This window comes from Protopterus annectens, chromosome 2.part1, assembly GCF_019279795.1.
Source record: "Protopterus annectens isolate FY-2018-M chromosome 2.part1, PAN1.0, whole genome shotgun sequence".
Taxonomy (NCBI): Eukaryota; Metazoa; Chordata; order Ceratodontiformes; family Protopteridae; genus Protopterus; species Protopterus annectens.
The window spans coordinates 483,977,388-483,991,171 of record NC_056729.1 but is presented as its reverse complement, the minus strand read 5'-3'; the positions used below and the strand labels follow the sequence as shown (position 1 = coordinate 483,991,171).

General features: G+C 38.0%; 1 protein-coding gene across 7 annotated transcripts in view; it reads left to right on the top strand.

The window, feature by feature from the left end:
• LOC122794113 (interleukin-15-like) overlaps nt 1-13,784 on the top strand; it is a 1,779,266-nt gene that overhangs the window by 368,023 nt on the left and 1,397,459 nt on the right. For all 7 annotated transcript variants that reach the window (XM_044062276.1, XM_044062277.1, XM_044062279.1 and 4 more), the window contains one exon: nt 6,190-6,289. Coding sequence is in view for 1 of the 7 variants with exons in the window: in XM_044062278.1 (XP_043918213.1) it covers nt 6,278-6,289 (12 nt within the window). In the remaining 6 variants the exon portion in view is untranslated. The remainder of the gene's footprint in view (nt 1-6,189; nt 6,290-13,784) is intronic.

The window sequence follows — 13,784 nt, the reverse complement described above, 5'->3', positions numbered from 1 at the left end:
CCATCCCCATGTTTATGTGGGTCTACGTCTGTTTATTGAAAGCTCATTCTTTCAGATGACAGAAGTACGACCCCATTTATGCGAAAGTGCACCTAACTGAAAGTGCACTTTTGCGAATACCAGTTCACAGAACCGGTAATAAAAATAAAAAAAAAAAACCACTACAAAAGCAGTTTTGCAGGGGGGCTGTGCCCACCACATCCCTGCTATTTTATATATACGAACTCCAAGATCGCACTACAGTGGGGAAACAGGTATATTTCCTTATCCCAACTGCAGATTGCTTTGGTAATGCAGTGTTGCTTTTGTTTTTATTTCCAGTTGGGTGAACCGGTATTTGTGAAAGTGCACTTTCGCATAATTGGGGTCGTACTTCTGTCATTCAAAAGAACGGGCTTTCGATAAACAGAAGCAGACCCATTTATGTACCTCTGAGGTAACTGATATTGCATTGTCAAAGTTATTACTGACTCATAGATCTGCTGGTATGTCTTCAAAATAGCCACCTGTTTACTCTTTTGCCTTCCTCATGAATCCAAATAAACTCTGGCAAACTGTACCTGAAAAAGTGTTCCCCTCAACTCCCTAACTGGAGTTGGATGCCTAGACAAAATATTGTTTCATTTCGACTACCACAGACTTAAGAAAGGTGATGTTCGAGGCAATGGATCAATAAGCTACTGGTCTGCCAGTGTCCAGTTACACAGCTTGGGTTACTTGGGATAGTTCTGTTGATTGAAAGCTGGACATAAAACCAGTCAACCTGCCAAGCATGAACTGAGGATTGCTACACTCATTATGGGTTCGTTGACAGGGTGGAGCTTGGAAGTTTTTGACATGATGGAAGGAAGGAGACTGGACATTCACTTTATGCAGGAAACAAGATGAAAAGGCAGTACAGCAAAGACACTTGGCTTGGGATCCAGCGTATACTACTCAGAAAGAGGACAGACTAGAAATGCTGTGGGAGTTATGGTGAGGAAGAGGCTTCAGAAGACACCAAGGGATGTCATCAGAATTAGTGACAGACTCACAGCAATCTGGCTTCAGTGTAAGGCTACAGCAGCATTTAGGCTGTAGTTACAGAACACAATAAATAATTCAGGACAGCATGAGTTGGTGCTGATAATGGGTCACCCAAATGTATAGATTGGGACAGACATAATGGAATATGAGGATTGCCTGGGTCCACATGCAGGGCAACAGGAATAGAGAAGTAGAGGCCATTCTAGACTTTTGTCTGGCAAATGGTTTGATGGGAGCCTACACACTGTTAAGCAAAAGAGATAGTCAGAAGATCACATACAATAGTGGCCATCGTGCATCTCAGATAGATGTCCTCCTGCTAAGGAAAGGGCACTGGAGTAGACTGAGCAATTGCAAAGTCATCCCCAGTCAGGCCACAGCGTAAACCACTGGTTTCTACAGTCACTTGCAAGCAGTGGTTAGAGAAGGCTTTAAGGTCAGTAGAAACTAGGCTGAAGACCTAGAAGTTGACTAAAGAGGAAGATCAAATGTTCAAGGAAGTACTCAGGGCTCTAACCCCTCAGGAAGAAGAGGAAATAGGTGGAGTTAATGAAGAAAAATGGCAGCAACTCCAGAGAGCATGTATGTGGACTATAGAGCAGCTAAGTGGCAGTGTAAGGTTTGAAATAAGGAACATAAGAAAAGTTGGTGGTGGAATGCAGAAGTCCAGGAAGTAAAGTCTTCAAAAGAAAGGAGTGCAGGAAAAGTGTGAGATAAAAAAAGATAAACCAGGCAAAGAAGGAAAACTAGTTGGCTACCAAACAGGCTAAGACAGCAGTTGCAATAGTGAAGAACAAGGCATCACAGGCACTCTACCAGCTTCTGGAAAACGACTCAGTAGTTGGTATAAAGAAACTCTATCAGGTTGCAAGGCAAAGATAGAAAGATAAAGAAGGTAGTCATCAGACATCCTTCATAAGGGATACCAGCAGCAACTTGCTGCCAGTTCACAGGACATCAAAGTTAGATGGAAAGAGTACTTCCAGCAACTTCTGAATGAAGAAAACCCTATAGAAGCTATAGTGCCCCAGGCATAGCCTACGATGAAAGAAGAAGAGGTTCCTACCCTAGAAGAAGTAAGAAAAACACTAAGAAAAATGAACTCAGGGAAAACAGCAGGCTCAGATGAGGACATGGCAGTTGTGATCAAGATGTTGGTTGAATTAGGTGAGAAATGGCTCTTGAGGGTACTCATAGCAGTATGGAGAGAAAGGCATATCCCAGATGACTAGAGAATAAGTATACTAGTGCCAGTGTTCAAGAACAAAGGGGGAATTCACAACTCTATGAAGTGCAGAGGTATCAAACTCTTGTCCCACTGAGTGAAAATTCTGGAGACGGTGATTGATATAAACAAATATGCAAAGTAGTAGAAAGTAAGATGAGAGATGAGCAGTTTGGATTCAGATTAGGAATCAGCACAACTGACCCAATGTTTGCAGTGAGACAAGAAGTTGAGAAGAAGTTAGAGATAAGGAAAGAGTCCAAGTAGGCATGTCTAAACTTGGTGAAAGTATATGACAAGACCCCAAGAAAACTGCTTTGGGGGAAGCAGGACTATTCAACCCCGGACTGTTCGCCCCCAATGCATTTCTATACAATTTTATGTATAAATTTATATGTATTGTATATGTGATTTTTTAGTGGACAGTTCGACCCAGGACTATTTGACCCCAGACTGTTTGACCCCAAATATATTCTAGTAAGTACTTTATCATTATGTTATTATTTAATCAATTATTCAATAATAACACTTAATTTTTCATTGCAAATGTATATATTTTTACTTTAATATTTTTATTTAATTTAATTATTACATTGGTTAGTATAAATATAACACATAAACTTTTAACATATAATAACTAGTGTTATGTTTTAACATATTATGACTAGTGTTACTTTATAACATACTTTATATTTTTTATAATAAATTAAACACTTTTTATTTTATATTATGTTGATATTTTAATCACTCTATTAGTTATTATAAATAATTTGTTAAAATTTAAATTAAATCAATATGATGATGGGTTGGATATTTTAAGAAAGATTTTGCACACACACACACACACATATATATATATATATATATATATATATATATATATATATATATATGATTTTAATAGAAAAATGATTGGCAGTGTATGTGTAATTATGGATCTTGTACCTCACAATTTTTTTTTGTTCAAAGACAGATATTTTCATAAAAAAAGGAACAGCTATGGACACAGTTGTAGTACTGCTTTATGCAATTATTATTTAAATGTGTGGTGTTGGAGAAAAATTTCTAATTTTCCTTCAAGTATGTACATACATGTGTAGTGTTGTTTTGTTGATGACTTTTCATTTTCTGGTCAGTAAAGGAGTCACAGCTACAAGAATGTATAAAATATTCCTGTTTTACAACGGTTTGCTAACTAATCCAGATGTTTGCAGCATTATCTAGTCCGGAGTTTCTGTTCATTGATTTATTGCATATATGCGGTTTTACTTTTTTTATTTTAGGTTATATTTGTAGGGATACTTTATTTTATAATGCCTTAATTGTATTTTTATTGTTAATTTTATTTTTTATACAATGTTAATGTTACCGTTATACGGTAACTCCGGACTATTTAGTGCTGCGAACTTCCAGATGTTATTGCTACTGCTTATTTTCTTCTTGTTTTTTGCAGTTATTGTTTTTTTTCTATGTAATTCAACTAACTAATTGCATTTTTTGTAAAGTAAGTGTAGTCGAAGCACATACATAGAAAAGAAAAAGACTGTCTAAACCAATTTTAAGAATGGTTAAACAGTTTTTCTTTTCTGTTAATGTTTTGATGTGCTTCGGCTTCACTTGCATTATTTTTTTATCCGTGTCAACCGTCCGGGCTCAAATTGGTCGGGGCGAATCGTCCGGTGGTGACTCAGCAGGGTCCAAACGTCCTGTACCCGCTTTGGGCAGTCCTGTGGTGGTCTGAAGTCCTAGAAACTTTAGTAGAATTAGGGCAGGCTACTTACAAGGACCTAATGACACAGGTACGAAGAGTGGTCAGAATCACAGAGGGATTCTCAGTAGGAGAGGGTATATGTCAGTGTTCACCTCTGAGCCCACTACTGTTCATAGTTGTGATGGACTACATAGAAAATAGGTTGGAAAGGACAGAGCAACAAAGTTGCTGTATGCAGACAATGTGACAATACAGACAGACTCTAAATAAGAACTTCAGCAAAGGTTAGGGGAATGAAATGCCAAACAGAAGTCACACTAGATGAAACTGATAAAGATAACGCAGATGTACTGGCAGAAAATTGGAGCATCAAAGGAAGATGAAAATTAAGATAGAACGGATAATAGTGGAACAGCTTCACAGCTTCAAGTACCTGGGAAGGGTGGTTGAGGAGAAGGGAAGTCTGAGTGAGGAGATCAAAGCTGAAATCAGAGGGCTGAAGCCAACTGGCAAAGCATGTCAGAGGTAGTATATGATGAAAGAATGTCAAAGAAGAAGAAAAGTAAGGTGCACACAACAGTGATGCGACTAGAACTACTGAATCGTACAGAAATCTGGATGTACACTGTGGGACATACGAAGAAATGAGGACATCAGAGCAGAAGCCTAAGTAGTTCTAGTTCCAGAGAAGAGGAAATAGAATAGATTGTGGTGGTTCAGGCACATGTCCTGGAAAGCAGAAAACAGGCTGGTGAAGATGATTTGGTTCAGACAGGAAGAAGGGAAGAGGAAACAAGGATGTCCAGCAAAGTGATGGATTGTGTGAGAGAAGACCTGCAACAGTCAGACATACCTGACAAAGAAAGTAGCAGAGGGGTACTGACTTGAGAGAGATGCAACAGTTGATGCAAAACCCCAATTCCATGTAGAACATGGGAAAAAGGGAGCTGTAGATGATGATGATAATGATGTCTGAAGCTGTATCTGTCTTAGCTGAGGTGGTGTGATGTTGAAACTCTTTACCTCATAAATACAAGATACAGGATTTGATTGTGACCTCGCATTATTGGCTAGGCTTGTAATAGTCTGCAGACTGACAGTCTACTATTTGCCTACGAGCAGCAGCCTCTTTCCTCTCAATGAGGATAAGGTACAAACTCCTGTAGTTTGGTACAACATTTGTCTCCAGAAAACCCACCATTATGTTCCCAGTCAGTCATTGCAATACACTGACCAAAAACTCCTGTCTGTCTGCAAACCTATCACATCTGCTGGGCATTGTCTGTACTTGTACCATGTTGCAAGGGCCTGGAACTCCTTATCTGTATCCAGCAGGTGAATACCCTCCCTCCCATCCTTTAAAACCATTCTGAAAGACTTTGTAGCCAAAAGCTGGCTCGGTTTGTGTTCAATCCCAGGATAAACTATATCCCTAAATGTGAATAAATACCTATTCATACCTTACATCTCCTTACTCTGCCTTCTTCACTCACTATTTACTTCTATAATTTTCTCTCCCGTGGCTTTCTCTCTAAATATACCATAGGCCTGCTTTTCTCTCACTTCATATTACAGTTCCTGTATATTATACTAACTTCACTTTAATTTCTATGTAAATTGGCCCAAATTTCTCTCCATATTAAATCATTGTCATATAATTTGTATCTGTTCTTAACTGATGTTTTCACATTATGTCCAATTTGGTATAATTATTTAAACTGCAGTTGTATTTTGTATTATTTTTAAAGACTTTAAAGTCATTGTTCTTAAAATGTGTTGTAATACCTTGGAGCTTTTTTTGCTCGGGCCTCAGCTGAAAATGGGCTTCTACCCATTTGGACTTTCCCAGTAATCAAATGTCAATAAATAACTATATAAATAAATATGATAGCACTCATCTTACTTGCTGCTACCTGAGACCTCTGTGAACTGTGCGACCATGCATAACCCCTTTGGGTTACACTTAAAACATCTAACTCCATGATCTGGGTACGTAGTATAACCTGTGGCCTACCCTTTACCTGTGGAACCTGCTGTGATGGCATAGGCTGCTTTTATTAGTTTGGAGTACACTCCTTTTATAGTTTTTTCATACAGTGTTTCCGTGCCATTGCAGTGTACTTGATTAATAACTGTTGTATAGTTTTTTCTGTTGCTTCTACTGTTGTAAATGTATTACTCATTTTCAGCAAAAAAATGTATCTTTCTGTTATTTTTTCCTTGTTAGGCTTGTTAATGTTGAAAGTCTTTCTTGGGATCTGTGTTGCCAGGGATGTTGAAATCTGCGTAATTCCCAGGATACCTTGAAATGAGCAATGAGAATGAAGGTAGTTTTTTTTCCTTATATCATATATACCTTTACAGCTTGGATAGTCGTGTAACATGAAATCCTAACACTTTTAGATGGAATTCTATAAAGAGCTTGTCAGTTTTTTTGACCAACCTCATGTTCCATTTTGGGAAACAACTACCCTAACACTGGTGTAGGATATCATTGTAATATTGATCTCTTGTAGCATTAACACAGACAAAAATATAGTGCAGAAATAATAAATCTTTCTGTTAATATCTGTGCTTTAGGTAGAAAGGCACTGTTTTATTACAAAGTGCTTTTAGAACATTTACTACTATATACAGTTGCAATCTTTCTGACTATATAAGGTGAGCGATTTCAGCCTGTTCTAAGAATGAGACCGATCTCCTAAGGAGGAGTAACATCTTTTGCATGTGCGTTATATTATCATTAGTATTCCTTACATGTCAAAGTTGTACCTCAGACTAGTTGCTTTTGAACGTGCTAAGTTTTCTCTTAAATCTCTCCATATCAGTGCAGTACTAACCTGTTGTGGTTATCATACTGAAAGTGTTGAAAAGAATGTTTGACATAAAGAAAAAAGTAGTGTTTGTTTACTACACGCTTGTGGTTGTCATATTCCATCACTGTGTATGAGCAAGCGGTGCTGCAGAATGAAAAGCTTAATTTGGTAACTACTAACTACTGAGAAACATGTGAATGGAGCTTTGGAGCTGTAGTATTATACTGCATCTAAAATAAGTTCCAGGTAATCTATACTAAAGTAAGTTTGCATCATGATGATAGCTGATCTCCTTGTATCTGCTTTCCCTGTGAATTAATATCTTGAAGTTAAATAATTAAGGAATTTGTCTGCAACATGTTAATGATGAACTTTGTCACACTAAATGCTCTTTTATCTTCTTCTTCTGTTTTATCTTAAATGTGTGTGACACCCAACTGTTCATTCTGCAGTTAAGACTGAATATCACAATCTTCCAAAATGGACACCTGTTAGTCTATGCATCAAATGTGACTGATACATAGTTGCATGAAATTACTTTTTAACTATGAGTACATGCCAGTATCATTCCACTGACAGAGCTAATCATCTGTCTCAAACATGGCTGTTATATTTAGTCAGTAAACAATTCCTTAAGACAGGCTGTAAAAATATCTTAAAAAAGAAAAGGGAAAAGGCAACTTCAGTGCTTCTCTGGGAGTCAAAAGAATTGGTCTTTATTACAAGTAGATCCTTTAATAAGAAATAGGATGGCATGTTCCTTGTCTTTTACTTTTAAACAAGGTTTAATTAAAAAAAATCTTATTGAGTATAAGAAAAAAGTGTTTGCCCCATATAATAAGATGGGTATATTTAAATGTCAGTCCTATAATATATTTAAATACATTGGGTGATTACACATTTATAGCTAAAGGCTAGTCTACTAAGTGATTAAACAAATGTGAATAAGTAAATACAATTGTAATTGCTCTATAAAGGGTAAGGTATATACTGCACTGTGTCAGACATGTATGCGCTTTTATACAGAAAAGACCAAATGACACCCCCTCCAAGAGCATATTACAGAACATTTATATGACATTATTAGGACTTGTATAAAATGCATTGTACAGACATTCAATTGTTTCTGTTGTTTTTTTAAATAAGAAACATCTTTATTAAATTGTCATGTATCACATAGGCCATCATACATTTATATAAATGAAGATAAACTATTTTGACATAATTTTAGTTGCAGACGTTATGTATCACAAACCATATTGACATAATTTCAGTTGTAAACATTATATGTCACTTATAATCTATCCAGCCACTGTCAAACATTACATAGTTCATTCAAATCCTGCCTTTCATTTTAAACCTCATTCCTCCTCTGTATGTATTGTTCCCACAATTCCTAATCTATCTATGGAATTCACTCTTACCCATTTCTAAAGATCCCAATTCCAATTGTTTTATCTCTGTTACTATAGTCACTACTTCCAGTAAAGTTGGTTTATAGGTTCTTAGGTAGGTACTAGGCTATAAGCCCAAGGGCCTAAGTAAGTCTAGCCAACAAAGTTCCCTGGCTTACACCACCCAAGAAAGTTATTTTCCTGTCCCCCTGTTGAGCAGAGCCACAGAAGTGATCCCCGGGGAGTATTTCCTATTTCCCATCCACTTATCAAGAGTTTTCTTGAAGAGTGCTAATGAGGAACTTTGCTTGACATAGCTTGACTAGCTTGTTCAAGAGTATGGGAAGTCTCTGAGACAGGAATCTATTCCTCCAGTATGTCCTGTTTATTGTGGTGACAATGTTTAGGTCCCTAGAGCATGTAGCTCGGAGGGATTGGGATTTCTTTAGGTGTAGCATGTCCAACAGCTCTGGGTTTGACATAGCTTTATATGTTAGGCAGAGATCACCTCAGAGTAGGCAATATGCTACGGAGTAAAGCTGGAGTTTTTTGAGACGGTCAGTGTAGGGCATCTGTTTGAGGCCAGTAATCCTCTTTGTGAGGTACTTCTGTGGCCTTTTCAGCTGCTGCAGATGTCTTGTAAGGTACATTCCAAAAGGGGCGTTTTACTCTATAATGGGTCTAATGAGTGTTGAGTAGAGGGGAACAATGACCTCTTTTTTCCTGGATCAGAACCCTTTTGTGATGAGGTGTGCCACGTAGAAGGATTTCCTGACTACTGTGACAATGTGATTATCAAAGGAGTGACTGCTGTCCACCTGTGTCCCCGGGTCTCTTATCACACATTCGACGTTAAGTAGACTGCCACCTATGTGGTAGTTCATGGGTACAGAGTTTTTACCAAAGGGGATGACAATGCACTTTTTGGCATTGAACTTGAGGCCATGGCTCTGACACCAGGCATCTGTCTCATTGAGGCCCTTCTGTAGGATGTCCACGTCATTTGGGGACTCAGCTTTGGCCCCTAGTTTGTAGTCATCTGTGAACTTCATTAGCCAAAGGCCTTCTGTGTTAGCCTGTACTTCAGAGAAGTAGATACCAAACAGGAGAGGTCCCAGGACTGAATCCTGTGGTACTCCACTTGTCACTGGTTTGAAGTCAGATTTGGAGTCTGCAACCTTTACAGTTTGGGTTCTCTCAGTGAGCCAGTTGGCAGCCCACCTTGTGATGTAGGGATTTATACTTAGTTTAGTGAGTTTAGCTATAATTCAGGAATGGGGGATGGTGTTGAAAGCCTTGGCGAGGTCAAGATTGGCTGTGTGAACCACCTTACCCTCGTCTACAGCTTTGGTGACTGCCTCAAAGAAGTCAATCAGGTTCAGGAGGTATGATCTGCCTTTCACAAACCCGAACTGGGTGGGGTCCAGAGTTTGGAGGTTACCAATGTCTTCTTTTATGAGTTCAGTGATGATACATTCCATGGCCTTACAGACCAGGCTCGTCAGGCTAATAGGGCGATAGTTCCCATGATCAGTGATGGCTCCCCCTTTGTGGAGAGGGATAACTGTTGCTGTGCGCTATTCAGTGGGCACAAAGCCTGATGTGAGACTATGATTGAACATGGTACTTAGGTGGGTCGCCAGTTCAGTCTGAAGTTCGTGTAAAACGCAGCCTGAAATGTTGTCTGGTCCCATGGATGCTGTGTTTTTGGCTTTAGAGAGTGCAGCTTTTACCTGCGTAATTGTGATTACAGGGACTCTGCATTCTTCCTGTATAGATATGGGCCCTTTAGGGGGTGAGATGGGGGGGTAAAGTTAGGAGTGAACCTATCTGCCAGGACGTTGGCAATATCAGTTGGTTCTGTAATTTTTATGCCATTGTGCTGTAACTCAGAGCAGATCTGGGTGTTGCCATTAAGATTCTTGACATTGCTATAGTTTGCTTTGTGGTTGTCTCCAGAATTAGTGACAATTTTGTTTTCGTAACTAGCTTTGGAAGGTCTTATAAGGGATCTCAGCTTCTTACTGAGGATGACCAGGGAACTCCTCTACTCATGGGATTTTGCTCTCTTTTGCAACGGTTTCTTCCTTCTGTTGTATAGTTTGTTTATGGCAGGGGACCACCAGATTGGCTTCCTTTTTTTGGAGGATAGTATCTTGGTTCTGTTTGGGATAGCACGATCTATGCACTAGTGTAAGTGCTTATAGAGTGCATCTGTGTAGGATTCAGCAGTCGTAAGTGTATTGTCCATCTTCATGAGTGTCATGAAGTTTACCACTTCTAACTTAAGAAGCATGACGTTGGCTTTGGAGAAATTTTTTTACTACGATTTCCTTAATGGGGGGTGGGGGAGGTATGTGGATATCTATGGTGATTAGCTTATGGTCGCATCTGACCAATAAGGAGAACACCCCTGCCTGGTTCCTCTGCTCAAACAGAAATTATCATAGAGGAACACACACACTTTGATTTTTGCCTCCGATCCCTTGTATATCCTCCTCATCAACCTTATAATTTTATCAGGGAATGCATATACTTCCATTGCCCTGATCATAAACTCCCAGCTTACTCTATCAAATGCTTTCTCTGCATCAAGACCTCCAACAACAGTTATATTTTCTTACATTCTGTTCCCTTTGGATCATCAGGGTTCTGTTAATGATGTCAAATGTTGGCCTCCCTTCCACTTTATTTGCATTGTATTTAGAACCAGTGGCAAAGAAAATAAGGGACTTAGACATTCAAGGATCTAATTGGTATGGTAGTCAAGAAAGGCTGCATCCATTTGCAGATTATACTATTTTATAGCTGATATAACCAGAAAAGGATATGCCAATGTTGTGGAACATTTTGAGGCAGATTCATATCTTTTTGGGTTACAAAATTAGTGAAGCTAAAACAAAGGCAATAGCTGTAAATGTTGTATCCACACACACATTGGTTCGGCAATATCCATATTTATGGGAATATTATAAAATGAAGTAGTTAGAAGTGTTGATTAAAAACTGTTTTATGTGGCAACTAAGGATATGTAGGAAGAGACTAAACAAAAGATAATACATAGGTTAGTACTAAGCTAACTGTCCTTGTGAGCCATTTTAAGCCTAGCCAATTATCCCTTGTGAGATTCAAACCCTGCACCTTGTGTTTGTAAGACAAACACCTTAACCATTAGGCCACCCTCCCAACCCCTGAGAAACTGGAAGCTCTGTTATAATGATATCAACAGTAAGATACAGTACAACCACTTAAAATATTTTTAGTCCCTTTAGTTTTATACACAGGTCAGGCATATGTTTATCAATTAGAGGATACGTTGTGGACAGCAATTAATAAAGAGCTGAAGGATTTTATCTGAGAGGGGAAGATGGCAAGAGCCAAGTGGGATATGCTAATTCTTTCAATAGTACAAAGCAGTTTGGGATTACCCAGTTTGAAGGGGTATTTCAGAGCTACACAATTAAGGCTCCTAGACATAGCACAGGGAGAAACTTTTAATTCAGAGTGGAAAGGGATGATGGTGAAACAGGGGATGAAGCTCAAAAAACAAGGAGAGACTGGTATTTTGGATGCAGATCCTTAAGGGGAACAACAATAACCACACAGAATATTGTATTCGTAAAGTAGCAGAAAGTATCCTAGGAACTAAGCCAGCATGGGAATGGAGAAAGGAGATTCTGCTGATAGCAGATCTGAAACCCTAGGGGTGGTTGATGGGGTGAGAATCTTTAGTATCCTGAGTTGTAGTTAAAAATTGATGCCAATGCCAAGCCAGGAATAAATACAAGTGTTTTGTTCACTAGTTTATTTAAACTGTATGTAGCTAAGCTGTAATGTAAATGTTCTTTAATTTATGTAGAAATATTGTCATGGTTTAGTACTGAAGTGGACCTGTATGAAGCTGAATCTGATGGATCTTTACCCTCTAAGTATTACAATTGCCACCGCTTTCTTTCAGGATGTTGGTACTTCTCCTCCTCTTAAAATACTGTTAAACCAAAGACTGCATTTGGGGATACAGACAACAGGCAAGAGGGAACTGGAATTTATTGGAGAAAACTGGCAAAAGAACCAAGGTATTGGGAGAAAATAATTAGAAAGGGGAGGGTAATAGAAATGGAAGAGACCAAGAATTAATTTGGACTGCAGGCTAGAGAGTGCCTTCCCTATCAAGGATTAATATCAGAGTATAGGCAAAGAGAAAGAAATAAGGGATCCTAAGCAAAAGGTCAGCACTGGTAGAGTTTTAGTAGAATCTAGAACAGAAGCTGCTGTTAGAAAAGGAATAATTAGTACAGCTTATAAAATATTGCATGATAACTATAAGAATCATTAAACAAAATCATTAAACAAAACCACATTGATCAATATCTATCAATTATGGCATCATATTTGCCATTCTTTTAGCCATCATAGACATAAATACTTTATACTCATGGTTTGGTATTGAAGTGGACCTGTATGAAGCTGAATCTGATGGATCTTTACCCTCTTTAGGTATTACAACTGCCACCACTTTCTTCCAGGATGTTGGTACTTCTTCTCCTCTTAAAATACTGATAAACAAAACCTTCCAGATCTTTATCAGTTTTTCCCTCCTAGCTTCCAAACTTCCACAGGAATACTATCTGTTTGCATGGTTGAACATCACCATTTTTTTATCTTGTCTTCTTCCATTCTAACTGTTAGTAATTGAGCCTCCTCTACCTCTAACGTTGGCATAGTTAATTCTTCCATAAACATTTCCATGTGTACCTTTTCTTGATTTCCATATTTCTCTGCTTTATACAGATTTTCATAAAATTTCTGCAATATTTCTAGTACCACTGCAGGATCTCTTCTTATCTTACTTGTTATAGGCTCCCTAAGCTTGGCAACAAGCCTTTTTACTTTCTGTTGCTTGAGTTATTGTGCTAAAAGTTTTATGCTCTGGCGTTATTATCAAAAAGCAGTTGCTTAACAGCAGTCTTTGTAAACACACGCATATTATCAAAGTAATCCCTTATTTTCTGTTTAGCATTCTGCAGTTGCTCCTTTTCTTGTTTTGTGAGAGTCCCCCTATTCTGCAGTACTTTAACATTTGTCAGTCACTGCAACTAATTCTTGTTACTTCTTGACCATATCTCTCTTTCTTTTATTTCCATCCTATTTTTAAACACCACTTTAATTTTATGCCACTCCCTAGCTATATTTTCAGAAGAAATTTCTATCTTCTCTAATAACTCCTGAATAATTTCTACTACCCATTCCTTAAATTCCTCTCTTTTAACAGATAGGTGGGAAAGTGACAGTGTCTCATTTTTATTTCATTACCCCACATTTTTATTCACTTGTTTGTGCTGGTTTTGAGGAATATTTATTTCCGCTTTCAGAAATGGTTGCTAGAAACCCTAGGGGTGGTTGATGGGGTGAGAATCTTTAGTATCCTGAGTTGTAGTTAAAAATTGATGCCAGTGCCAAGCCAGGAATAAATACAAGTGTTTTGTTCACTAGTTTATTTAAACTGTATGTAGCTAAGCTGTAATTTAAATGTTCTTTAATTTATGTAGAAATATTGTTTATATATATATATATATATATATATATATACATATATATATATATATATATAT